This window comes from Hylobates moloch, unplaced genomic scaffold, assembly GCF_009828535.3.
Source record: "Hylobates moloch isolate HMO894 unplaced genomic scaffold, HMol_V3 SCAFFOLD_7, whole genome shotgun sequence".
NCBI lineage: Eukaryota > Metazoa > Chordata > Mammalia > Primates > Hylobatidae > Hylobates > Hylobates moloch.
Window position 1 is genome coordinate 36806595 of NW_026652282.1, and position 26870 is coordinate 36833464.

General features: G+C 42.1%; 1 protein-coding gene and 1 long non-coding RNA gene across 3 annotated transcripts in view; both read left to right on the forward strand.

Annotated features, from left to right (window-relative positions):
- The first annotated feature begins 358 nt into the window (after nt 1-358).
- On the forward strand, nt 359-17305 carry DDX3X (DEAD-box helicase 3 X-linked). Of its 2 annotated transcripts, none has more exons than XM_032756749.2 (17): nt 359-1342; nt 4467-4524; nt 6095-6142; nt 8557-8689; nt 9568-9726; nt 9811-9910; nt 10289-10424; nt 10812-10897; nt 11108-11206; nt 11318-11478; nt 12246-12390; nt 12470-12614; nt 13294-13475; nt 13565-13682; nt 13921-14074; nt 14381-14520; nt 14710-17305. In XM_032756749.2, the coding sequence occupies exons 1-17, from the start codon at nt 1298-1300 to the stop codon at nt 14787-14789; spliced, it is 1989 nt and encodes a 662-aa protein (XP_032612640.1). In that variant the 5' UTR covers nt 359-1297; the 3' UTR covers nt 14790-17305. The 2 variants fall into 2 exon arrangements, with proteins under 2 accessions (XP_032612640.1, XP_032612641.1); XM_032756750.2 differs by having other exon boundaries at nt 368-1342; nt 14384-14520.
- Nucleotides 17306-24889: 7584 nt separating this feature from the next.
- Nucleotides 24890-26870, forward strand: part of LOC131383903 (uncharacterized) — a 7759-nt gene continuing 5778 nt past the window's right edge. The window contains exon 1 of the long non-coding RNA XR_009214302.1: nt 24890-25050. This is a non-coding gene — a long non-coding RNA (uncharacterized LOC131383903). The remainder of the gene's footprint in view (nt 25051-26870) is intronic.

Here is a 26870-nt window from a genome sequence, read left to right on the forward strand (position 1 = left end):
CCCAGGTTGCACCGGCTACAAACATTCCCGACACCCTTGGGCCCTAGAAGAGCCGTTCGCCACCCGCGGGGTCCCCGCAACGCCGGTGGTCACCGGCCCTAAGCCGCTGGGCGCCCCGCGGGAGGAAACTAGGGGCAAATGTAGCCCGCATTCCTGCGGAGAGCCGGGGTCCCAGGAGGGCGCGCCAGCGGCGGTCCCGGGAGGGCGCGCCAGCGGCGGTTCCGGATCAGCGCGTGACTGTCTCATTGTTCCCTCACCGCGGGGGGCGGGGGCGCGCGCGCACACGTCGGGGGGTTGGCCGGGAGGGGCCATTGTGTGTTTCTAGGCGGCGCCCCCGCTGCCTAGGCAACAGCGCAGGAAGGTGTCCGGCCACCTGCGCGCGCCGCCGGCTCCCCTCCATGTCCCCCCGACTCCCGCCCCGGTCACCATCCTACCCTCCTCCCTCCTCCTTTCCCCTTCCTCCGCTCCCCTCTTTTCCTTCCCCCTCCTCCCTTTCCCTCTGTTCTCTCCTCCTCTTCCCCTCCCCCGTCCCGAGCACTCTATATTCAAGCCACCGTTTCCTGCTTCACAAAATGGCCACCGCACGCGACACCTACGGTCACGTGGCCTGCCGCCCTCTCGGTTTCGGGACTCTGCCTAGCTCCGACTTCGGGGAGGCTACACGCGGAAGAGCGAGGGCAGATTAGACCGGAGAAATCCCACCACATCTCCAAGCCCGGGAACTGAGAGGGGAAGAAGAGTGAAGGCCAGTGTTAGGAAAAAAAAACAAACAAAAAAAACGAAAAACGAAAGCTGAGTGCATAGAATTGGAAAGGGGAGCAAATGCATAAGGTTGGAAAGGGGAGCGAAGAGGCCTAGGTTAACATTTTCAGGCCTCTTAGCTGGTGGAAAGCGGGAGACACAAGTTCTCGCGAGATCTCGAGAACTCCGAGGCTGAGACTAGGGTTTTAGCGGAGAGCACGGGAAATGTAGCTCGAGAGAACTGGGACAGCATTTCGCGCCCTAACCTCCAAGGCAGGACTGCTAGGGGCGACGGGACTAAGTAGGAAATCCCGTGAGGTTAGACCTGAGGGAGCGCGCAGTAGCCGGGCAGAAGTCGCCGCGACAGGGAATTGCGGTGTGAGAGGGAGGGCACACGTTGTACGTGCTGACGTAGCCGGCTTTCGAGCGGGTATATTAGATCCGTGGCCGCGCGGTGCGCTCCAGAGCCGCAGTTCTCCCGTGAGAGGGCCTTCGCGGTGGAACAAACACACTCGCTTAGCAGCAGAAGACTCCGAGTTCTCGGTACTCTTCAGGGATGAGTCATGTGGCGGTGGAAAATGCGCTCGGGCTGGACCAGCAGGTGAGCCGCAAGGACCCCACCGGGCTGGCTGCTGCGTGAATCCCTCCCCTGACCTAACCTGGCTAATGGCGCAGCGCTAACTGGCACCCTTACTTTTCATTTCCTGGGTGCCCCGGGCTGGCGGGTGTGAGTTCCCCGGGGCTATGGAGGGACAGGAGTGTTGGTTGGGGCTGTCGCCCGGGCCTGGTCTCGGCCCGCTGTATTGTCCCTGGGACGAGCACAATGGCGGCTTTTGTGTGTGCGTGCGCAGGCGGGCGGAGGGGGAGGGAGTGCGCGCGCTCTCGCGGGGACGCGCATGCGCGAATCCCGACTGATTAGTGACCCGGGGGGGGGTTGCGGGAGTGCGTAGCGCGGCGGGACACGACTGGAGGCCTTTTTGGCCTGGAGGGCTGCGGCCTTCACGGCTGGCGCAGCCTGGATTCCCGTCCGGAGGACCCGGCGGCATCCGGTGTTTGCGTGCCTGCGAGCAAGGGGTAGAACGCGGCCCAGGAATGTGGGAGGGGGCGGCGGGGAGGGGGGGTGGCCTTTGCTCGGGGTAATGGCGGCGGTCTCTTTTGTGTGGTGCTGGGCGGCGCTGTGGCTCACTCCCGGGAGACGGCGGGTCTCGGGCGGGCGAAGGCCTGGAAAGGAGGATGGAATGGGTTTCTTGTTTTTCCCGGGTTTCTTCCGCAGGCTCTTTCGCTTCAGCCCAGGTTCCGCAGGGTCCGGGGGCCCTGCGCCGCAGCCGGGGAGGCTGCGTTTCCGGAGTGGAAAGTTTTGTGACGCAGAAGATTGGGGAGGAGTGGGGGAGGGGTGGGGGCGGGGAGGGGAGGCAGGAATGGGCCGCTGCGCGCAGGGCTCTGGAGATAGAGGTTGGACGCGGCGGGGAGGTTAGGGAGCCAGCGAGGCCCTTTCTCCTCCTTGCTTGCCCCAGATTGTCCCTGTGTGGTGTGTTAACCGGGAGTCCTGCGTTGTTTTTCTGGGGTGGAGGGGTCATCGCGGGTTGTGGGAGTGTTTCCATGTTAGTGACTGTGATCCAGGAATCCGCCATTGGAAAAACACCCGGCTGAGGGGGGAAGTAAACAGTTTTGTTGTTGACTTGTTGCTGCCTGTGGAGTAGAATCTTGCAATGGGTCCGAGGCCCCCGGGTCTTTTCTCTTAGCCAGAATCCCCTCTTCTAAGGGTTTAAGGGTTTAGGGGCAGAGGAGAGAAAGATGTGTGATCCGAGAGGAGAAGGTTATGGGCTTTGGTGGCAGGAAGTCTGCATCCCACCGCAGCAGTGGCACCAGGCTTCAGATAAGCTCTTGTGTGGGTTATGCGGAACCTTTAAATAAACTGCTGTCTACGGTGATTAGGGGAGCGTTGATTTCACAAACTTCGGAATAATCCTGAGACGAAGTTTAGTGGCACAAATTAATTGAATACATATTTTAATGTAGTCATATGTAATATTTTTTAGGAATTGATCTGTTCCTTTGGAAGCATTTTCTACCTGTTAATGAACCAATTATATTAAATCCACTAATTGCTGACACTTCATATGTTGAATTGAACACAGGCATTTTAACAATCTACCAGCAGCACAGAGTATTTCCAGTTTTACCATTTTCCATTTAGGTATAGTGTCCTTTTAAGGATTCTAGGCACCAGTGAACCTTATTTAAAAAGCAAAATTGTACTATAACAAGTGCAAAAGGAAAGTTTGTGTTCCTACCGTGCTTTAAAGTATTAACAGTAGCAAGAGAAAGCGCGGTGGTGTTTTTGCTCATAGAAATTCTGGAAATTAGGTGCCTGAAGTCTTACACTCATTGTTTTAAAGTATAGCATCTGCTTCCAGTTTTCAGTGACTCCATTGATGATGCATGCAGTTTGGCAGTATCATACTGAGCTTTAAACAAGATTTATAAACATGGTATGTAGTGCATCTTTTGCAAACAGGTTGGCAACGGTACTGTGTGACTTGGTCTGTTGTGGCTTTTTTGAGAAAAATGAAACACTTTGCCTCTACAGTTTTTTCCCCCAACTACTTGTGAGTAGTTCTTGGTTGTAAAACGTTTTGAAGGTAGTAAGTACATAACCCTTTTCTAGAATGAAGAGGCTTTTGAGGTACCAGTGTAAGAGGATAGGTAGAAATAGAGATGAAAGGCACTAAGATGTCCTACTCTTTAAGAGCATTGAACGCCAGTTGTGCCATTTACTCAAAGTCATCTTTGAACTTATGTTAAAGTGGGGTAATAAACAGGTAACTACTTCAGGCCGGGCTCATGCTTGTAATCCCAGTGCTTTGGGAGGCCAAGGCGGGTGGTTCACCTGCCCTGAGGTCAGGAGACCAGCCTGGGCAACATGGCGAAACCCCGTCTTTACTAAAAGTACAAAAAGTAGCCTAGTGTGGTGGCGCATCCCTGTAATCCCAGCTACTCGGGGAGGCGGAGGTTTCAGTGAGCCGAGATCACACCACTGAATTCCAGCCTGGATGACAGAGGGAGACTGTCTCAAAAAAAAAAAAAAAAAAGTCAAACTACTTCAGAGTTGTGCTTAACATAGTATTCTGTAAGTGGTAGGTATATTGCTATTTTTTGGTTGTTCTTAAGAGTACTACCCGAGTAAAAATACTTGGGCAGTATTTAGGGATGAAGTATCTAAAGAACGGCCAATTCAAAATTTGTCCTGACATTTTTCAGGTGTGCATTTTAGGTTTAAAATATCAAGTATTACAGAAAGTTGGCATTGGAAACATTTATAACCGGCACTAAAACGAATCCCTTATCTATTTGACATTGAAGAATAATTTTGAGATTCAGTGTAAGCTTTAGTTTGGTGATTAGGGAGCCTGTGCTATGGAACATGTTAGTGAGAATTTACTTTGAATGAATGAATTAAATTTGGACAGTTTCTACTGAATAGCACAAGCATCTTGGTGTGCCGCCTTCTGTAGCATATACAATAGTAATATTGCATTTGTTTAGAGCATTGCAGACTTGAAAGCATTCTTAGTCACATTCTCATTAAGAGTTGGGTATCAGCCCTGTGAGGTGGACTGGGCAACTACTTGAATGCAGTACTAGCAAATGCTAGAGGGCAGGACTAGTTTTCTTTAATGTAGTATTTGAGCACATGGGATGCTAACCATCTCACTCTCTTCTAGTTTGCTGGCCTAGACCTGAACTCTTCAGATAATCAGAGTGGAGGAAGTACAGCCAGCAGTAAGTAAAACATCTTATGGATTTATTGAGTATTAGAGCTTAATATGTTAAGATTTCATTGGGCTTATTTAAAATTTAAGAAATTTGTCTTTCAATTTTTACTGCTTAAAGAATTATGTAGTCTTTGTGTTACAGAATAGTGTAATACTTAGTGATCAATCTAAAGCATCGTTGCCTTTTTTTTTTTTTTTTTTTTTTTTGAGATGGAGCTTTGCTCTTGTTGCCCAGGTTGGAGTGCAATGGTGTGATCTCGGCTCACCGCAGTCTCTGCCTCTGGGTTCAAGCGATTCTCCTGCCTCAGCCTCCCGAGTAGCTGTGCCTTTCTGATAATAAAACATCAATGACTAGCTGGTTCTCTTGAGTAAAAGCAGCTAATCATTGGAAAGAACCTTATTACATCAAATTATCTCTAGTTTTTGTCCATTATAAATCCTGAGCCCAGTTTAGAGGTGATGGGAATGTGTCCCTGTTAACTGACTATATTTATTAAATTGAATTAAGGGAATGTACATTTCATTGGTTATAGCTACTCCTTTCTCCTGAAGAACAGAAGACTACTGAATTTTGGATTGGTGGTTAGGTTAGGTTTTCAAATGTGTCATTTCTTTTAAAAAGGCATTAGAAAAGTTGCTTTTTTCTTTAAGGAGGGTTATTTAGAGACTTGTTAGAAGTTAGTGTTAAGGTAGGGGATCTTGGTGGTTTATTATAAGGGCAATAGACCCTTATTTTTAGCTCAGATCTCTTCCTACTTATTAAAACAAAAGTGAGTATGGGCTATGATGTGTCCTCATTTTTAGGCAAGAACAGCTTCACTGGGCACAAAATTACTTCGTGTTTGCCTTAACTTTCACCTTATTTGTCATGCTAAGAATCTTTTAGGAACTGATTGTCCTAATAGAGATTTTTAAAAATGTTTAATTCAGTCTAGAAGTGAAAAAGAAAGTTAAATGACATGTTTACTAGTTATAAAGCAAATTTATTTGGGTTTATATTATTTGCTTTTTTTGCTTATCCGTATTCTAGGCTGTACTCCTGCTCGCATACAGAGCAACTGTCAACTTTCCTTAAACTCAGCAAGCCCCAAATTAAAACCTGCAATTCCTTGAAATTAACTCCCCTTTGCAGCTTTTCCTTGTATATTTATTGTATGTTTTGCAACTTACTGGCATAGAAACAAAAGATTGTGAGATATATTACATGAGTAATCTTAAATTGTTACAGTAATACTTAATGCCTTTGTTGACAGTTTTGATGACAGTTCTCTTAAATCTAGCAGGCCTTAAAAAAATCGCATTAAATGACCACTAGTGGCTAAATGTGCTCAATTTGTGGATTTCAACTATTAGGTTCCAAATCAGCTTTTTTTAACCAAACTCCTTTCAGAGTTCTCCTTATGAAGCAGTAACCCATTTAAAATTACATTCTTAATTTTCCTCCGTCAATGTCCAGGTAAGTAATCAGATTGGAAGGCTGGAGATTTTAATTTCCCAGAACCATTTTTTAGTAACAGAAATTTAAATGGAAGATTTTTTGGCATTTAATTATATATGAATATGTATTTTTTTTTTAGAAGGGCGCTATATTCCTCCTCATTTAAGGAACCGAGAAGCTACTAAAGGTAGGTCCTCACAAGTAACTTCGTAGGTCTATTTTTTGCCTCCTTTAGAAGTTAGTAAAGCCTAAGGAAAATTAGGCGCTTGGGGGAAGTCTAAACATTGTGTTGTTCTTCTATGCTTCTGTCAGCCTTGGTTCAAATATTAGAGTTTAATAATTTTGGAAGAACTCATCTAATGTTACACAGGGGGAAATTCGGCATTCCTATGTCAAACTGTTCTGACGCCAAGGGCATGGTTTTGTACAGTTTCACTAGTCTTGTGCTGAATCTGTAATCATTTACAGCATGGTTTTAGTTAGGAAGAGGTGGGTGCTGTACTGTGTAAACCAAGCTGTATAATGATAACAACGTGGTTATTTCTGTTGGCAAAGTTGCCAGAAATGAGGATGGGCTTATCATAGAAAAGTTAACAAGTTACAGCGTTGGAAGTGATTCTCTGGTTTCATCTCTTTGCCTTGCTGCTTTTGAAAGGTTTTGTCCAAAATATATTACGATATCTGATGTCTTTTCCCATTGTAATTGTAATGTAGCGATAGATAACAGCTAGTATATGTTTCATATTATGAGACAGCTGTTCGGGTGTTTTATATTCTGTAAAATAGACCATCCAAAATTTGGAGGAAAAGGGTAAGTCAGGAAAACCAAAGATGAGGAGGGAAGATACTGTATAAAGAAGGCAGATAGGAAGAGTGGAGAGTCCACAGGGGAGCACGTGGTTTGCTGCTGTTCCTCCATCTCCATATGTAGTCTGTATTACCTTCACTGTCCTGGCAGTGCATGGATATAAAATGTGTATTATTTCTATATATATATATTTTTTTTTTTTTTTTTTTTTTTTGAGACGGAGCCTCGCTCTGCTGCTGAGGCTGGAGTGCAGTGGCGTGGGCTCACTGCAACCTCCACCTCCTGGGTTCAAGTGATTCTCCTGCCTCAGCCTCCCAAGTAGCTGGGATCACAGGCATGCGCCACCACGCCCAGCTAATTTCTGTATATTTAGTAGAGACGGGGTTTTGCCTTGTTGCCCAGGCTGGTCTCGAACTCCTGACCTCAAGTGATCCACCCACCTCAGCCTCCCAAAGTGTTGGGATTACAGGCGTGAGCCACCATGCCTGGCTGGGATTATATTCTTTTCAGGGGAGGTTATTTTTGAATTTGTCTTTATCATCATAGATGTTCTCAATATTCCTAGTATACTAGCTAGAATTGACCCTCGTGTATATGGCAGTATCATAGAGGTTTTAGAGCTGGAAGAGATCTGGCAATCTAACTTAACTCTTTCTTGCTAGCAAAGGCTGTTGGTCACCTGACTAGCCTAACGGTAGGAGGTAGAAGGCAGAAGGAAAGTAACTGAATTCAGAAGCTGTTTCTGTCTATTTAATAAGGTGTTGCTGAAGCTAGTTAAACCCTCTACCTGTCTTTGGGCTAATTTACATGTTTGTCATCCCCTTACCTAGATATTTATAGCTGTACCCAGGAACCTTGTCTATACTGAGAATATATAGTGATGAGGGTTTTTCTTTTTCCCAGGTATTCCTGATTGTCATCAAGCTTATAGTAGTAGATGAACTACTAAAATAATAGTACGATTTGACATTAGTGTTCTTGTACTTTATACTATTGAAACTGAAAAATACTGTATTAAACCAAGTAATCTGACAGTCTAAGAATGTTCTAAATGAATACCATCTCCAAGAAACATGGAAACAATGGTAACTGTTTCCTAGTAAACTCATTCACACCTATAAAATGAATGGAAATTAAATTGTTATGGTCACACAACATCATAATGTGTTACAGGCAAAGCTGTTGACCACTTAGAGGTAGTATTAATTCAAAAACATTCTTAGACTGTCAGATTGCTTGATTTAGTGTAGAGTAATTTTTTTTTTTTTTTTTTGAGACAAGGGTGTTTCACTCTTGCTTCCCGTGCTGGAGTGCAGTGGCGCAATCTTGGCTTACTGCAACCTCCGCCTCCCGGGTTCAAGTGATTCTCCTGCCTCAGCCTCCTGAGTAGCTGGGATTACAGACATGGGCCACCACACCCGGCTAATTTTGTATATTTAGTAGAGACGGGGTTTCTCCATGTTGGTCAGGCTAGTCTTGAACTCCTGACCTCAGGTGACCTGCCCGCTTCCGCCTCCCAAAGTGCTGGGATTACAGGCATGAGCCACCATGCCCGGCCAGTTGACAGTATTTTCTAGTGGGGAGAATTAAAGAAAAACTTTCTCCTGGTGTAAACCAGCTTTAAATCTTGGTTCTCTTACAGCGCCGTGGTAGGAATACCTTGAGACTGAACCTCGAGCCCACAGAGATAAGATGTCAGTGGAGGCTTTCAAATTCAGAAAGATTGATAATACCTTAATATGGTTCCTATTTCTAATTAATAATAAAATGTATTTGTGCTTTTTTAATCGAAGGTTTCTACGATAAAGACAGTTCAGGGTGGAGTTCTAGCAAAGATAAGGATGCGTATAGCAGTTTTGGATCTCGTAGTGATTCAAGAGGGAAGTCTAGCTTCTTCAGTGATCGTGGAAGTGGATCAAGGGGAAGGTAAGTGATTTCTTGTCTTATCACCTTACGTGTGTGTGTAATAACAGTTTCATAAGTCGTTATCCTGACCACCTGTTTGGATGTTAAGCATTATGTCTGTTTGGTCATTGTATTTTCTTAGCCGTAAGAGGCTTTTACTAAATTGAACCTGTTACTTAGAAATTAGATGAAAATAGGAATATGCTCATTGGCATAATGAAATGAGTTATTCTATTTCTCAAGTTTTATATGTTCTACTTAAAAGAGTAAGTTCATCTAGTGAATGGCCTAATTTAGTTGGGATTTTTGTGGACTCTATAACAATTTCTAAACACCTTGTATTTTTGATTACATAAGTGTGGTGAACTGACCCCACGTGCCTAATAGCTGTGGTTAGTCCTGTGTCCTGATTTTTCGCAAACAGGTCTAAAACTCTTAAAAACATCTTAGTTCAGGTAAGGATTATTTTCTACCTTTTATCCAAAGTCTGTCACACAAGTGAATTGTCCTTTAAGTGACATCCTAGTATAACTAGGACGATTGATATTTGGTGTGCTATTTTCTTCTTTTCCCTACCATTAAATATATTTGGATGAGCACTTTAAATGAAGGTTGTGAGCTGTGTGCCGATTTCAAATAAAATCCTTATTCTTAAATTTGGCATCTGTGAAGCCTTTTAGGCTGTACAATTTTATAGAAATGTAAAGATTACTGATTTTAGAAAATGAGGTTATGTAAATGATGTTGGTTAGAGAGACTTATTTGTCAACTCAGAATTGGATTGTTGACATCCTTATAGTTAGCCATAACTTAAGTCTCCAGATACAGTTCTAGAGTAGGGATAAGAATCTGATAATGGTTAAATGATATGATTCTGATTAATTGCTTGTGCTGTTCAGGTTTGATGATCGTGGACGGAGTGATTATGACGGCATTGGCAGCCGTGGTGACAGAAGTGGCTTTGGCAAATTTGAACGTGGTGGAAACAGTCGCTGGTGTGACAAATCAGATGAAGATGATTGGTCAAAACCACTCCCACCAAGTGAACGCTTGGAACAGTAAGTTTTTGAAGTGTATGTTACTTGTGATGAAGCCTTACTTAGCTAGTGTAACAAATGAACTTATCCATCTTTTGATTTGAGGGAACTCTTTTCTGGAGGCAACACTGGGATTAATTTTGAGAAATATGATGACATTCCAGTTGAGGCAACAGGCAACAACTGTCCTCCACATATTGAAAGTGTAAGTATTTTTGCTTGACTTTTTTAAGACACAGAAAGGTGTAAATGTTTTCATGGTACATTAGAATGTGAGATGGGCTTCATAAAGTCATGTAGACCAGAGGCTTCATAGATTTGTGGAAAAGGAGAAGTTGAGTTCAGTGTCACCATTATGAATAATTTATTACCTAAAATAGAAAATGGGTCAAACATAGGAACAACCCAGAGTCTTCTCCAATGTGCAGTAAGCCTGGGGGTTGGTTTTTCTCAAAGTATAATGTAATTTTACTTAAACTATAAACTGAGTTACAAATCAGCTGTTGGTTGGTTGTTTCCATTATTAGTATAAAACAGAAATAGCTCTAGATGGCATTTCTAACCCCATTGAATTTCTTAACAGTTCAGTGATGTTGAGATGGGAGAAATTATCATGGGAAACATTGAGCTTACTCGTTATACTCGCCCAACTCCAGTGCAAAAGCATGCTATTCCTATTATCAAAGAGAAAAGAGACTTGATGGCTTGTGCCCAAACAGGTAAGCTCAGCTCATAAGAGTAAAACATTATTATATTTCTTCTGTAAAGGACTAGACAATAAAATATTTTATTTTTTATGGGTCATGCAGTTTTGCAGCTGCTCAGCGCTGCTATTGGACTGTGAAAGAAGCCATAGATGATACATAAATTATTGGTTATGGCTGTATTCCATAAGAGCTTTATTTATAAAAATAGCAGGCTTTATTTACAAAAATAGTCTGTTTGCTGACTCCTCTTAGAGGTGGAGCAGAGAAGCCACTTTTTGGGAAACTTAAGCATAAACTAAAAGTACTAATTACTAGTAATAGGGTAGTTAAAAAATACTGTCATCTACCAATGTCTGTTTAAAAGTAATGAGCAGGATTTGTTTGTTTGTTTTTGAACAGGGTCTGGAAAAACTGCAGCATTTCTCTTGCCCATCTTGAGTCAGATTTATTCTGATGGTCCAGGCGAGGCTTTGAGGGCCATGAAGGTAGATGTTTCTTTATAAAATGGGAAATTATTGTAGAACTTTGTAGGTGGCCATTGAGAGGGCTTTCTAAATGATGCTAAGACTTAAGTAGAATGAAAACCAGTTTTCAAGTGTAATCTGTAATCTATAAATTACAAAAGGGAATTATGTTGTGATGAACTTTTCAAACAGGGTAGGTAGAGTTAACTTAAAAATTAACTTATTTCTTAGGAAAATGGAAGGTATGGGCGCCGCAAACAATACCCAATCTCCTTGGTATTAGCACCAACGAGAGAGTTGGCAGTACAGATCTACGAGGAAGCCAGAAAAGTAAGTATGAGTTCCAGTGATTATTAGCTTTTTCATTGATTCTAGTTAAATGTTTTATGAACATGTAAAAATTTTGACCTTGAAGTTCATAACATTTTTTTTTGCTTATAGTTTTCATACCGATCTAGAGTTCGTCCTTGCGTGGTTTATGGTGGTGCCGATATTGGTCAGCAGATTCGAGACTTGGAACGTGGATGCCATTTGTTAGTAGCCACTCCAGGACGTCTAGTGGATATGATGGAAAGAGGAAAGATTGGATTAGATTTTTGCAAGTATGTTTTGTTTTGTTTTTGTTTGTTTTGTTTTGTTTGTTTGTTTTTGGCAGAGTTTCGCTCTTGTTGCCCAGGCTGGAGTGCCATGGTGCGATCTCGGCTCACCGCAACCTCTGCCTCCCGGGTTCAAGCCATTCTCCTGCCTTAGCCTCCCAAGTAGCTGGGATTACAGGCATGTGCCACCACACCCGGCTGATTTTTGTATTTTTAGTAGAGATGGGGTTTCTCCATGTTGGTCAGGCTGTTCTCGAACTCCCGACCTCAGGTGATCTGCCTGCCTTGGCTTCCCAAAGTGCTGGGATTATAGGCGTGAGCCATCGCGCCCGGCCAAGTACGTTAATTTTTAAATGTATGGGATGCAGTATTAAAGTTACTGCCCATTAGTTTTGTGGTGGTGGTAACGTTGTCTAAATGTTAAGGCTGAGAAGTGATGTATTTCAGACATCTAACTTTTACAAAAAGCTTGTTCATTGTAATTTTAATGTTGAAAAATCAGTAACATCTTAGTTGAGGCTTAGAATGATCAGCTCGTGGGACAGTCAACTAGGATGGGCTAATTTGGCTGTGTAATCTTGAATGACTTAGGTAGTGGCAAGAATCCTGTGCTGTGTCTGTAAAATTATGCAGTATGAGGCACCACCTTAATGAATACATAATTGTAATAACTTATACAATTGTAATTGTAATTATACTAACAGCCATACTAAAACCATCTTGACTTCTCAAATTCTCAACTCAGGCTTGTTTTTTTTTTCATGACATGACAGATACTTGGTGTTAGATGAAGCTGATCGGATGTTGGATATGGGGTTTGAGCCTCAGATTCGTAGAATAGTTGAACAAGATACTATGCCTCCAAAGGGTGTCCGCCACACTATGATGTTTAGTGCTACTTTTCCTAAGGAAATACAGGTACTGTGTGATGTTGCAAATTTTATTTATTTAGAAATTTGTTTATCTCAGGTAATAATAAAAAATTTTTTTCTTTCAGATGCTGGCTCGTGATTTCTTAGATGAATATATCTTCTTGGCTGTAGGAAGAGTTGGCTCTACCTCTGAAAACATCACACAGAAAGTAGTTTGGGTGGAAGAATCAGACAAACGGTCATTTCTGCTTGACCTCCTAAATGCAACAGGTAACATTATGAATTTTTTATTTTTTTAGACATGGGGTTTCTCTTTGTTGCCCAGGCTGGAGTGCAGGGGTTATTCACAGGCGCGATCCCATTACTGATCACCATGGGAGTATTTGACCTGCTCTGTTTCTGACCTGGGCTGGTTCACACCTCCTTAGGCAACCTGGTGCTTCCTTGCTTCTGGGAGGTTGCCATGTTGATGCCAAACTTAGTGTGGACACCTGATAGGTATAATACACTACAGCCCAGAACTCCTAGACTTAAGACAATCCTCCTGCCTCAGCCTCCAGAGTAGCTGCGACTACAGGCACGCACCACTGCACCCAGCTAAGATGATGAATAATTTCATTGCTCTGGTAATAACCCATTTGGGCTGGGTGCAGTGGTACAGTGCATGTAGTCCCAGCTACTTGGCAGGCTGAGGCTGTAGTATGCCATGATTGCACCTGTGAATGGCCAGTGCACTCCCAGCCTGGGCAATTTAGTGAGACCCCCATCTCTTAAATGTATTTGGATTACCTTTATTACTTTTCCTCCTCAATTCAAAACATGCTGTTTAAAAGCCCGTTTTTAAGAAGATATATATGTATTTTAATTGACACATTAAAATTGTGCGTACATAATTGCAAAGAGAACTAAGCCATATTAGTGACAAAAACCTGTAATTTTTCAACGACAGGCAAGGATTCACTGACCTTAGTGTTTGTGGAGACCAAAAAGGGTGCAGATTCTCTGGAGGATTTCTTATACCATGAAGGATACGCATGTACCAGTATCCATGGAGACCGTTCTCAGAGGGATAGAGAAGAGGCCCTTCACCAGTTCCGCTCAGGAAAAAGCCCAATTCTAGTGGCTACAGCAGTATGTATAAACATCTTTCTTTTATACAAGTTGAGCATGTTCAAGTATTTGTTTTAAGTGGGCCATATCTCATAAAAGTTATTTTCCAGGTAGCAGCAAGAGGACTGGACATTTCAAATGTGAAACATGTTATCAATTTTGACTTGCCAAGTGATATTGAAGAATATGTACATCGTATTGGTCGTACAGGACGTGTAGGAAACCTTGGTAAGTATTTGATTACTTGATGGTTTCATTGTTTTTCGCTGTGATGTGTGCAGGAAAGAACTTGCTAGGATCTAAAATACATTTTTAACAATGAAAGTGACAAAAAAGATTTTGCTCAAAGCACTTGTTTAAATCAACATTGTAATATTTTAAATATTTCTACGTAGGAAAGTAAGAAGAGTAGCGAGTTACTTTATGGAAGATCTTTGTTTATATACTTTTTTGGGAACTCTTTTAGGTCTGGCAACCTCATTCTTTAACGAGAGGAACATAAATATAACTAAGGATTTGTTGGATCTTCTTGTTGAAGCTAAACAAGAAGTGCCGTCTTGGTTAGAAAACATGGCTTATGAACACCACTACAAGGGTAGCAGTCGTGGACGTTCTAAGAGGTGAGGTATAGATGGTATATAATGAGGGGAATGGGTGTTCACTTACAGTTCCTAGTGTTTCCTCTGCATGCATAACGTCCAGGGTTAACTTTACAGTATTTAAAAAGCTTAATCATCTTAGGCCTCCTAGATTCTTTGGTAAGGGGTTGTATTAGAATGGGTGACACTCTATTGGGGAAAATATGGCTGGATGGGGAATTGTTTGAATGGAAAAATTAGAAATTGGTCATTGGGAAGTATGTAAGAGTTAGGTTACTTTAGTGGAATTTCATCTTCATGTGAACCAACATAATTTTTTTCTTATAGTAGCAGATTTAGTGGAGGGTTTGGTGCCAGAGACTACCGACAAAGTAGCGGTGCCAGCAGTTCCAGCTTCAGCAGCAGCCGCGCAAATAGCAGCCGCAGTGGCGGAGGTGGCCACGGTAGCAGCAGAGGATTCGGTGGAGGTAGTGTTAATCTGTAACTTCATAGTTTTGGGAAGGGCTTTTTTTCCTTTTAGTCATCTTTTTCAAAGCCTAATTAAACCATTTAAGTTCAGCACTATAGAAACTTGATGGCAAAGTACTTAAGGGAAGGATTGTATTTAATGATGGATAACTTCATTAACTTATTTCTCTTTTTAAATCTCTCATTAGGTGGCTATGGAGGCTTTTACAACAGTGATGGATATGGAGGAAATTATAACTCCCAGGGGGTTGACTGGTGGGGTAACTGAGCCTGCTTTGCAGTAGGTCACCCTGCCAAACAAGCTAATATGGAAACCACATGTAACTTAGCCAGACTATACCTTGTGTAGCTTCAAGAACTCGCAGTACATTACCAGCTGTGATTCTCCACTGAAATTTTTTTTTTAAGGGAGCTCAAGGTCACAAGAAGAAATGAAAGGAACAATCAGCAGCCCTGTTCAGAAGGTGGTTTGAAGACTTCATTGCTGTAGTTTGGATTAACTCCCCTCCCGCCTACCCCCATCCCAAACTGCATTTATAATTTTGTGACTGAGGATCATTTGTTTGTTAATGTACTGTGCCTTTAACTTTAGACAACTTTTTATTTTGATGTCCTGTTGGCTCAGTAATGCTCAAGATATCAATTGTTTTGACAAAATAAATTTACTGAACTTGGGCTAAAATCAAACCTTGGCACACAGGTGTGATACAACTTAACAGGAATCATCGATTCATCCATAAATAATATAAGGAAAAACTTATGCGGTAGCCTGCATTAGGGCTTTTTGATACTTGCAGATTGGGGGAAAACAAACAACAAATGTCTTGAAGCATATTAATGGAATTAGTTTCTAATGTGGCAAACTGTATTAAGTTAAAGTTCTGATTTGCTCACTCTATCCTGGATAGGTATTTAGAACCTGATAGTCTTTAAGCCATTCCAGTCATGATGAGGTGATGTATGAATACATGCATACATTCAAAGCACTGTTTTCAAAGTTAATGCAAGTAAATACAGCAATTCCTCTTTCAACGTTTAGGCAGATCATTAATTATGAGCTAGCCAAATGTGGGCATACTATTACAGGGAAAGTTTAAAGGTCTGATAACTTGAAATAGGTTTTTAGGAGAATTCATCTACTTAGACTTTTTAAATGCCTGCCATAAATGAAATTGAAATGGTAGAATGGCTGACCACAGCAATGACCAGCCCTCATTAGGGCCCTGGATGATTTTTGGTCTAATAACGCATGCTAGTGTTGATGTTTTTTGGTCAAGAGGGTATGAACAGGAAGAATTAAATGCAGCAGGCTTTATTTTAAATGCCGATTCACATTACTCTGTTCAAGCTGCGTTGAGATGTTAAACTGGCTTACTATAGACTTTGTAAAAATGGCTCCAGAAGAGTAACAAACTGAAATCTTTGAGATCACACAGGTTGGAAATATGTACATAACTGCACAAGGTGTCAATTCTGCTCTACAGTGCAGTTTTAGTCAGTTTTAGTTGCATAGGTTTCCATTGTATTTATAGTCTGTTTATGCTAAATCTGGCCAAAGATGAGCATTGTCCACCACTAAAATGCCTCTGCCACTTTGAATTCTGTGCTAATTTTGTGGCCAGAATGCGGTGATCAAAACGCTCCATCTTTTTACAGTGGCATAGGAAGACGGCAAAAATTTCCTAAAGTGCAATAGATTTTCAAGTGTATTGTGCCTTGTTCTAAAACTTTTATTAAGTAGGTGCACTTGACAGTATTGAGGTCATTTGTTATGGTGCTATTTCAATTAGTCTAGGTTTAGGCCCTTGTACATTTTGCCCATAACTTTTTACAAAGTACTTCTTTTATTGCACATTCAGAGAATTTTATATATATGTCTTGTGTGCGTGTCCTTAAACTTCCAATCTTACTTTGTCTCTTGGAGATTGTTGAACGCAGCTTGTCTAGGAAGGGGATGGGACTAGATTCTAAAATTTATTTGGGACCATGGGAATGATAGTTGGGAAGAAAACTATTTGCACACGACAGATTTCTAGATACTTTTTGCTGCTAGTTTTATGTAATATTTATTGAACATTTTGACAAATAATTTATTTTTGTAAGCCTAAAAGTGATTCTTTGAAAGTTTAAAGAAACTTGACCAAAAGACAGTACAAAAACACTGGCACTTGAATGTTGAATGTCACCGTATGCGTGAAATTATATATTTCGGGGTAGTGTGAGCTTTTAATGTTAAGTCATATTAAACTCTTAAGTCAAATTAAGCAGACCCGGCGTTGGCAGTGTAGCCATAACTTTCTGATGTTAGTAAAAGCAAAATTGGCGACTTGAAATTAAATCATGCCAAGGTTTTGATACACTTGTCTTAAGATATTAATGAAACACTTCAAAACACTGATGTGAAGTGTCCAGATTCTCAGATGTTTGTTGTGTGAATTTTGTTTAGTTGTGTGTTTTTTTTTTTTTTTTTTTTTTTTTTTTTTTTTTTCAGTGAATGTCTGGCACATTGCAATCCTCAAACATGTGGTTATCTTTGTTGTATTGGCATAATCAGTGACTTGTACATTCAGCAATAGCATTTGAGCAAGTTTTATCAGCAAGCAATATTTTCAGTTAATAAGGTTTCAAAAATCATGTAAGGATTTAAACTTGCTGAATGTAAAGATTGAACCTCAAGTCACTGTAGCTTTAGTAATTGCTTATTGTATTAGTTTAGATGCTAGCACTGCATGTGCTGTGCATATTCTGATTTTATTAAAATAAAAAGTTGAACTGCACAGTCTCCTTTGTTGTTGTCAATTGTGGTTTATTTTCAGAGGTGAAAATAAAGTTGTGCTCTTGCCTGAAAAATTGTAAAATGTTATTTTTTACTTGTCATCCAGTGCTATTTTTTGAGATGCCTCTTGGATACAGAATGACTCATAAGTATTTGCAATGAAAGATGAAGATGGTATTAGTTTGAAATACAGTGAAACAGGATTTTTGTAATAGATGGAAATCTAAAAGGCCCTTACTGATGTACAGCATGTATTAGAAATTGGCTTATACTTTCAACAATTTGACATGGGTGGGAGTCTCTTTGTTCTTTGAAGTATCCATTATGAAGGATGGTTGAACAGTGGAAGAATGAGCAGGATAAAAGTCAAGTGTGTTTAGTAGTCCAACAAGTGATGGTAAGTATATACTTAGGGAAGGAATCAAGAATGTATTTGGGCCGGGTGTGATGATTGCATAGTCCTATAGTGCTAGCTTACTTGGAAGCTGAGGGCCAGGAAGATTGCTTGAGCCCAGGAGTTCAAGTCCAGCCTGTTCAACATAGCAAGACCTTATATCTGGAAAGAAAACAGGTAATAAGACGTCTATGCTTACCGTATACTGCTGCAGTAGGCTGCTACCACAAGTGCATAGGTGTTTGGTTAGATTGGGCCATACTAGCAGTTTAGTATGTTTCAATCTAATTAATGTGTATTCAGCTTTTGTTTCACTGTAAGTTGAAGGTTTGCAGTATGATTAAGAATTTTTTGCATTGTAAGGAAGCATGGTTCTGGATGATCTTTTTCCAGTCATGAACTCAAGCCTAAGTTTTTAGGGCAGAATTTTGAAACATGGCCATGTGTATTTTGAAGATAGAAAAGATGATGGTAGTTGGTACTTGAGTCTCAAAATAAGCATGGAAAGGTTTGGGATTGCTAGATTGAATAGCCGGTGGCTGAAAGTGACTCATGGGAAACGATGCTAAGGAGAGTTCAAGTTCCACTTTATGTGATGAGTGAACATGACAATCTGCTCTGGGGGAACTGCCAAAATTTGAGATTATTTCTAGTCTAGCATGGTTAGGATTATGGTGACAAATTTAGTATGTTTACATACTACATTAATCTGGTTTAATTTTAATTATACTTAAGTGCAGTTGTCACTCTTGGGCACTGTTGATGTGTTTCCTGGATTCTTGGCTGAATTTCAAGATTTTAAAAATGGCTTCATAGGAGCTGTGTCTAACCTTCATGCTTAAAATGTTTCCCTTGCTCCTATGCTTTTAAGTGACCTGCTTGAGTGGCCACAGGCTTGCTCTTTGGAGCATGGTGATTAATACATTGCTGATAGGGCCTCACTACTCCCAGAATGCAGAGATACCTACTTACTGTAGGTACAGGGCATTGGAAGTTATAAGACTTATCTGGGTTTTGCTTGCTTCTGTTTCATTCTATTTTTAATACAATTCTGGGTATGTTTAAACCTGCTTTGCTTCATGTCCTCATTTCAGTTTATGATCTATTTTTCAGCATGTTTAGTGCCATTGTTTCTAATGTGGCTACTCTTCAATTTCTTCATTTTTTTTTTCCTCTGAGTTTTCTCTACATACACTTGACTGGGTTTTTAGGATAATTCTGAGAAAGGACTTTTTTGACAAAGCACTGTTGTATTATGAAAGGGTATTTTGTGACTTGGAAAGATGTTTATCATGGGAGAAAACAAAACGAACCAATACGATTTAAGAGCAGAAAATAGGTGTCCCAAAACAAGATAAAGTCAGCAATTCCACTCCTAGGAGGATTCCACCCAGGAGAAATGAAAATGCTAAGTATGTGAATGTTTTGTAGCATTATTCATCATAACCAAAAAGTGGAAACAAAAATGTCCGTCAACTGGCAAATGGATAAACTAAATATATACATAAAATGAGATACTATCTCCTCTCTATGGGACCAGCCACATCCCCAATTTCCTCCCCCCCTCTTCAAAGGGTCATTAGGCCTATCAGTACTGTGACATCTATATTCTAAGGCTTTCTGTGGATGTATATCCAGTTTTAGTCCTTATTTTACTCTGTGAAGCAGATACAATCATGGTTTATTGGATATTTACTGTCTTGTTACATTGAAGATGTTCCATTTTTCGAGAGAAGTAAAGTGCCTCCTATCTTTCGCTGGAAATCCTCCATTCACTTCCTTTTCCACTCATTCTATTCCCAACAGCCCATCTCATTTACCTAACAGTCAACATCAGTGGTATGCAGAATGGTCCCTGAACCTGTCCTCCAGACCTCAATCACCTGATGGGATCTTTCAGTGCAAGGCGAGGGTTGACAGGGTGCAATCAAAACCTGATTTGGTGTCTGCTTGAGTATTGGCACTGGGAGATGTAGTGATTAATTTAGATTAGTCTTTCCTCTCTTGGAACCTAGCCATTTTCCTTTTGTGTTTCTCCAACTTGGTGTTGCAACAAAGTACCTGGGGAATGATTCTAGGGCACCTCTCCTAACAGGATCCTCCACCTCTGAGGTTCTCAGAAATCTGTGGTTTTGGTTTTGGTTTTTGCTTGTGTTTTTATTCCTAAAGCTCCCCAGGCAATTCTGATACAGCAGGCTTAGGTGTGGAGTCCACTGTTCGCTCCCCTTCTTTTTGTCATCTGTTTCAAACTTAGCATTGCCATGATCATGTTTCTGGTTCTTCATTGTGGAAGCATCTCTGTATTCCAAATTAAAACAGATATTGCAAACAAATTAATGGCATTCTATTACGTGGCCCCTATGGCGTGGTTCTAATCTACCACTGCAGCTTTAACTTGCCTCCCAGACCTTATCCTGTAGCTGAATGTTATGCTACTGTCTATGCAAATCCTGTGCTTCTGCCTCTGCCTTAGTTTTTGCTCACCATGTTCCTTCTAACTAGAATTGGAGCTAAATTAATGTTTTAAAATATTGGGCTGGGCGCAGTGGCTCACACCTGTAATCCCAGCACTTTGGGAGCCCGAGGCAGGCAGATCACGAGGTCAGGAGATCGGGACCATCCTGGCTAACATGGTGAAACCCTGTCTCTACTAAAACTACAAAAAAAAAAAAATTAGCCGGGCATGGTGGCGGGCACCTGTAGTCCCAGCTACTCGGAGAGGCTGAGGCAGGAGAATGGCGTGAACCCAGGAGGCGGAGCTTGCAGTGAGCCGAGATTGTGCCATTGCACTCCAGCCTGGGTGATAGAGCAAGACTCCATCTCAAAAAATATATATATTATATATTGTATTCAGAATATTAAGGTGCTGGCCCGGCGCAGTGGCTCACACCTGTGATCCCAGCACTTTGGGAGGTGGGTGGATAGCCTGAGGTCAGGAGTTCAAGACCAGCCTGGCCAACATGGTGAAACTCCGTCTCTAATAAAAATACAAAAAAATTAGCTGGGTGTGGTGGCAAGCGCTTACAGTCTCAGCTACTTGGGAGGCTGAGGCAGGAGAATCACTTGAACCTGGGAGGTGGAGGTTGTAGTGAGCCAAGTTTGTGCCGCTGTACTCCAGCGTGGGCAACAGGGTGAGGTTCCATCTCAAAAAAAAAAAAATCTCTCTATACACACACATACACACACACACACACACACACACACACACACACACATATATATAAAGCTGCCATTGACAATTACTAGTGACATAGAAAAAATAATTGCTCCAATGGGTAGAGAAAAAAGTAGGTTACATCTCAGTGTGCAGAATGATCTTATTTTCAAAATACATAGAAGACCAGAAGGAGACCTGCTAAAATACTAGTTTTTGCTTCTGGTTGAAATTATAAAGATTTTCTGCTGCTGTATCCTTTCCTAGCAGATTTTATACAATTAAAATGTATTTTCTAATAAAACTGTATAGATTCACAGGAAGTTGCAAAAACAGCAGAGAGGTTCCACTGTACCCTTCACCCAGTTTCCCTCAATGGTAACATCTGGCATACTGCAGTACAAACCAGGAAATTGCCATTGGTACAATCCACACACCGTGTTCCCATTTCACCAGTTTTACTCATTTGTATGCACTGGTGTGTGTAGTTCTGTGCAGTTTTATATGTGTAGATTTGTGTAACCCCCTCCACAGAACGATTCCATTATCACAATGATCTCCCTTGTGCTACCTTTTTTTTGAGACAGGGTTGCCCAGGCTGGTGTGACCATAGCTGCCAGGCTCAAGCAATCCTCCCACCTCAGCCTCCTGAGTAGCTGGGACTACAGGCATGTGCCTTTGTAGAGATGGGATCCCACTATGTTGCCCAGGCTGGTCTTGAACTGAACTCCTCAAGTGATCCTCCTGCCTCGGCCTCCCAAAATGCTGGGATTATATGCATGAGCCACAGTGCTCAGCTTGCTACCTCTTTTTAAATCCCGTCTGTCCCCTTCCTGCTTCCCTAACCTGTCCCTAACCCCTGACAACTACTTGTCTGTTTAACATCTCTAAAATGTAATTTAAAAATTGTTACATAAATGCAGTATGCGACCTTTTGAGACTAGGTTATTTTGACTCGGTATAATGTCTCTGATCAATCCAAGTTGTTGTAAATAATTTGTTTTTTTGTTTTGTTTTGTTTTTTGTTTTTTTTTTTTTTGAGATGGAGTCTCACTCTGTTGCCCAGGCTGGAGTGCAGTGGCACGATCTCGGCTTACTGCAACCTCTACCTTCAGGGTTCAAGCAATTCTCCCCAAGTAGCTGGGATTACAGGTGCACAACACCACACCCAGCTAATTTTTGTATTTTTAGTAGAGGCGGGGTTTCACCATGTTGGCCAGGCTGATCTCGAACTCCTGACCTCGGGTGATCCACCCGCCTCGGCCTCCCAAATTGCTGGGATTATAGGTGTGAGCCACCGCGCCCGGCCAGTTTGTTCTTTTTTTATTGCCGAATAGTATAGATATTCTGCAGTTTATCCGTTCAGCCGTTGAAGGATATTTGTCTTGTGTCCAGTTTGTGACTTACAAATAAAGCTGCTATGAACATTCAGCTACATATGAACCTATATACAGGTTTTCGTGTAGACATAAGTTTTCATTTATCTGGCATAAATGCCCAGGAGTCCAATTGCTGGGTCCTATGTTAAGTATGTGTTAGTTTAAAACGCTGCCAAACCATTTTTCAGAGTGGCTGTACCATTTTACATTCCTACCAGCAATGCAGGACAGATCCAGTTTCTCTGCATCCTCATCAGCATTTGGTATTGTTATTACTATTACTATTATTATTTTTTGAGACAGGGTCCCACTCTGTCACCCAGGCTGGAGTGCAGTGGCCCTATCATGGCTCACTGCAGCCTTGATCTCCCAAGCTCAAGCCATCCTCCCATCTCAGCCTCCCGAGTAATTGGGACCACAGGTGTGTACCACCATGCCTGGCTAATTTTTTTTTTTTTTTTTTTAGAGATGTGGTCTCACTATGTTGCCCAGGCCAGTCTTGAATTTCTGGGCTCAAGTGATCCTTCCATCTCGCCCAGCACTCTCAAAGTGCTGGGATTACAGGCATGAGCCATCACACCAGGCCTGTCATTATTTTTAAATTTTGGCTGCTCTAATTGGTGTAAAGTAGTATCTTATTGTCTTAATTTGCATTTCTCTAATGGCTGGTGATGTTGAACATCTTTTCATGTTCTTATTTGCCATCCTTGTATCCTCTTTGGTAAAATATATGTCTGTGTCTTTTGCTTATTTTTAAATTGATAGTTTTTTACTGTTGAGTTTTGAGAGTTCTTTATTCTAAGTACAAGTCTTTTTGACAGTTTGCAAATATTTTCTCTCAATCTAAGTTGTCTTTTCATCTTAACAAGGTCTTTTGCAGAACAAATGCTTTTAATTGTTCTTAAACATTTGAAAGTTTGATGTAGTCCAATTTGTCAGCTTTTTTTTTTTTTTGAGACAGTGTCTCACTCTGTCGCCTAGGCTGAAGTGCAGTGGTGTGATCTTGGCTCACTGCAACCTCCGCCTCCCAGGTTCAAGCCATTCTCGTGCCTCAGCCTCCCAAGTATCTGGGATTACAGGTGCCCACCAACATGCCCGGCTAATGGCTAATTTTTGTATTTTCAGTAGAGACGGGGTTTCACCATGTTGACCAGGTTGGTCTCAAACTCCTGACTTCAGGTGATCCACCTGCCTTGGCCTCCCAAAGTGCTGGGATTACAGGCATGAGCCACCTCACCTGGCCAGTATTTCTTTCTTTCTTTCTTTCTTTTTTTTTTTTTTTGAGACGGAGTCTCACTCTGTTGCCAGGCTGGAGTGCAGTGGTACGATCTCGGGTCACTGCAACCTCTGCCTCCTGGGTTGAAGTGATTCCCCTGCCTCAGCCTCCTGAGTAGCTGGGACTACAGGTGCGCACCACCATGCCTGGCTAATTTTTTTTTTTTTTTTTTGTATTTTAGTAGAGATGGGGTTTCGCCGTGTTGGCCAGGATGGTCTTGATCTCCTGAACTTGTGATCTGCCCGCCTTGGCCTTTCAAAGTGTTGGGATTACGGGCGTGAGCCACCGCGCCTGGTCGGCATCATTCATCAAAAAGAATGTTCTTTCTCCATCGAATTGCTTTTGTACCTTTGTCAAAAATTAGTTGGCTGTCTTTGTGTGAGTCTATTTCTAGGTTCACAATTCCGTTTCATTAATCTATATGCCTATCCTTCCACCATTCCTGCAGAATATCACACTAATTCTTTTTTTTTTTTTTTTTTTTTTGAGACGGAGTCTTGCTCTGTCACCCAGGCTGGAGTGTAGTGGCACGATCTCAGCTCACTGCAACCTGTACCTCCTGGGTTCAAGCGATTCTCCTGCCTCAGCCTCCCAAGTAGCTTGGATTACAGGTGTGCGCCACCACACCCAGATAATTTTTGTATTTTTAGTAGAGACAGGGTTTCACTATGTTGGCCAGGCTGGTCTTGAACCCCTGACCTCAGGTGATCCATCCACCTCGGCTTCCCAAAGTGCTGGGATTACAAGCGTGAGCCACTGCATGTGGCCTCAATTATTTTTATCTATATAATAAATCTTAAAGTTGGGTAGGAGTGGAGTTATTCCTCTCACTTTATTATAGTTATGCAAAAGTAATTTAGCTCTTCTAGTTCCTTTGCCTTTCTGCGTAAATTTTAGAATAAGCTTTTTTTCTATCTACAAAAAAATCTTGCTGGGATTCTGATGGTAATGCTGCTAAACCTATAGATCAGTTTTGAGGAGAATTGACATCTTTACTCTGTTGGGTCCAAAACTTTTTTATTTTTATTTATTTTTATTTTTTTGAGACAGGGTCCAGTCTTGCTCTGTCACTGGGCTCAAGCAATCCTCCTGCATTAGCCTCCTGAATAGCTGGGACTACAGGCACACACCACCACACCTGGCTAATTTTTGTATTTTTATTTTTAGTAGAGACAAAGTCTCGCTATGTTGCCCAGGCTGGTCTCCAATGCCTGAGCTCAGGCGATCCTACCACCTCAGCCTCCCAAAGTGCTGGGATTACAGGCGTGAGCCACCGCGTCCAGCCTAAACTTATTTTTATGTTGTGAACTTAGAATATCCAACCAACAGTAAAGATTACCTAGTACTTCCTAACATGGGATTCTCCTATTTGTTCATCCTAGGATCGTGCTCCTCTGTGGAGCAAGTGCCTCCATGAAATGCCACATTTTGTGAAGAAAGTGCATGCAGGAATATTCAGGAGTCCAGCATGTAGTCATGGCAGCCTTAGGTATTTGAGACTGAACAACCCTCCTGCTGAAGACAACCATAACTCATGCAGGCATGAGTCTGTAAGCATTCTTAGTCTGTAAGCACCTTTTGGAAGGTTTCGTATCTGGGACAGAGATAGACACTTTTTTTTTTTTTTTTTTTTGAGATGGAGTTTCGCTCTTGTTGCCCGGGCTGGAGTGCAATGGCGCGACCTCTGCTCACTGCAGCCTCCACCTCCTGGGTTCAAGCAATTCTCCTGCCTCAGCCTCCCAAGTAGCTGGGATTACAGGCATGCGCCACTATGCCCGGCTAATTTTGCATTTTTTAGTAGAGACAGGGTTTCTCCATGTTGGTCAGGCTGGTCTCGAACCCCCGACCTCGTGGTCCGCCTGCCTCGGCCTCCCAAAGTGCTGGGATTACAGGCGTGAGCCACCGCGCCCGGTCGACACTTTCTAATATTCAATTAAGTAAGTTAATAACTGCCTGGGCAGAAAATGCAGTGTTCAGCTAATCCCAAACTTGGAAGGAATTTTCTACCTTTTCAGTTTCGTCTTCTTAAAACTCATCATTTTGAGAGTACTTTGGAGTTACTTGAATATTAATTCTCAGCATGCATTCAACTTAATTACCTTAATGTCCCAGGATTTTAATAACCCTTAAAATTTCCATGTCAGTTTTCATCAGGGAACCTTGTCCTTGAATGCTGCTGCTGTGACTTTCTGTAGAAGTTCTTTAATTGGAACACACTTGGGCAGAGCCTTCCCTTTCATATGCAGCACAGAAGCAGCTGCCATGCTCAATTTGCAGTCCTCTTTATTGCGCGGGGATTTTTTTTATTTTTTGAGATGGCGTTTCGCTCTTGTCCCCTAGGCTGGAGTACAATGGCACCATCTTGGCTCACTGCAACCTCCGCCTCCCGGGTTCAGGCAATTCTGCCTCAGCCTCCCGAGTAGCTGGGATTACAGGTGCCCGCCACCACTCCTGGCTAATTTTTGTATTTTTAGTAGAGACAGGGTTTCACCATGTTGGCCAGGATGGTCTCGAACTGACCTCAAGTAATACACCCACCTCAGCCTTCCAAAGTGCTAGGATTACAGGCGTGAGCCACTGTGCCCGGACTGTACAGGAATTTTGAAGAAATCTACAGTGTTAACAGAACCCGTGGTATAAATTTATCCCAGGTATCAGTGTCACAAATACTTTTTGCATCTAGGAAACATGCTTTCTTGGAAGCAACACTGGGAAAACTATGTGATTTCACTTTTGCCCACCACAGGAATGAAGTCTTACTGCATTTATTAGCAGTACTCATGGTTGAATCTCTTTTACTTATTTTCTTTTTTCCAACCTTTTCGTTTTCTTGCATGGACATCTGAAAGTTGCCTCCAGGCTGGGCATGGTGGCTCATGCCTGTAATCCCAGCACTTTGGGAGGTGGGCATATCACCTGAGGTCAGGAGCTTGAGACCAGCCTGGCCAACATGGTAGAAGCCTCTACTAAAAATACAAAAATTAGCCAGGCCTGGTGGTGTGCACCTGTAATTCCAGCTACTTGGGAGGCTGAGGCAGGAGAATTGCTTGAACCTGGGAGGCAGAGGTTGCAGTGAGCCAAGATGGTGCCACTGCACTTCAGCCTGGGTAACAGAGTAAGATTCCATCTCAAAAAAAAAAAAAAAAAAAAAAAGTCGCCTCCAAATTTTGGAGTGAGATAAGGTATATCAAATGAAATGTTAAAGCTATTTTTTAAAAAGTGGGCCGGGTATGGTGGCTCATGCCTGTAATCCCAGCACTTTGGGAGGCCAAGATGAGTGGATCACCTGAGGTCAGGAGTTCGAGACCAACCTGGCCAATATGGTGAAACCCCGTCTCTACAAAAATACAAAAATTAGCCAGGCATGGTG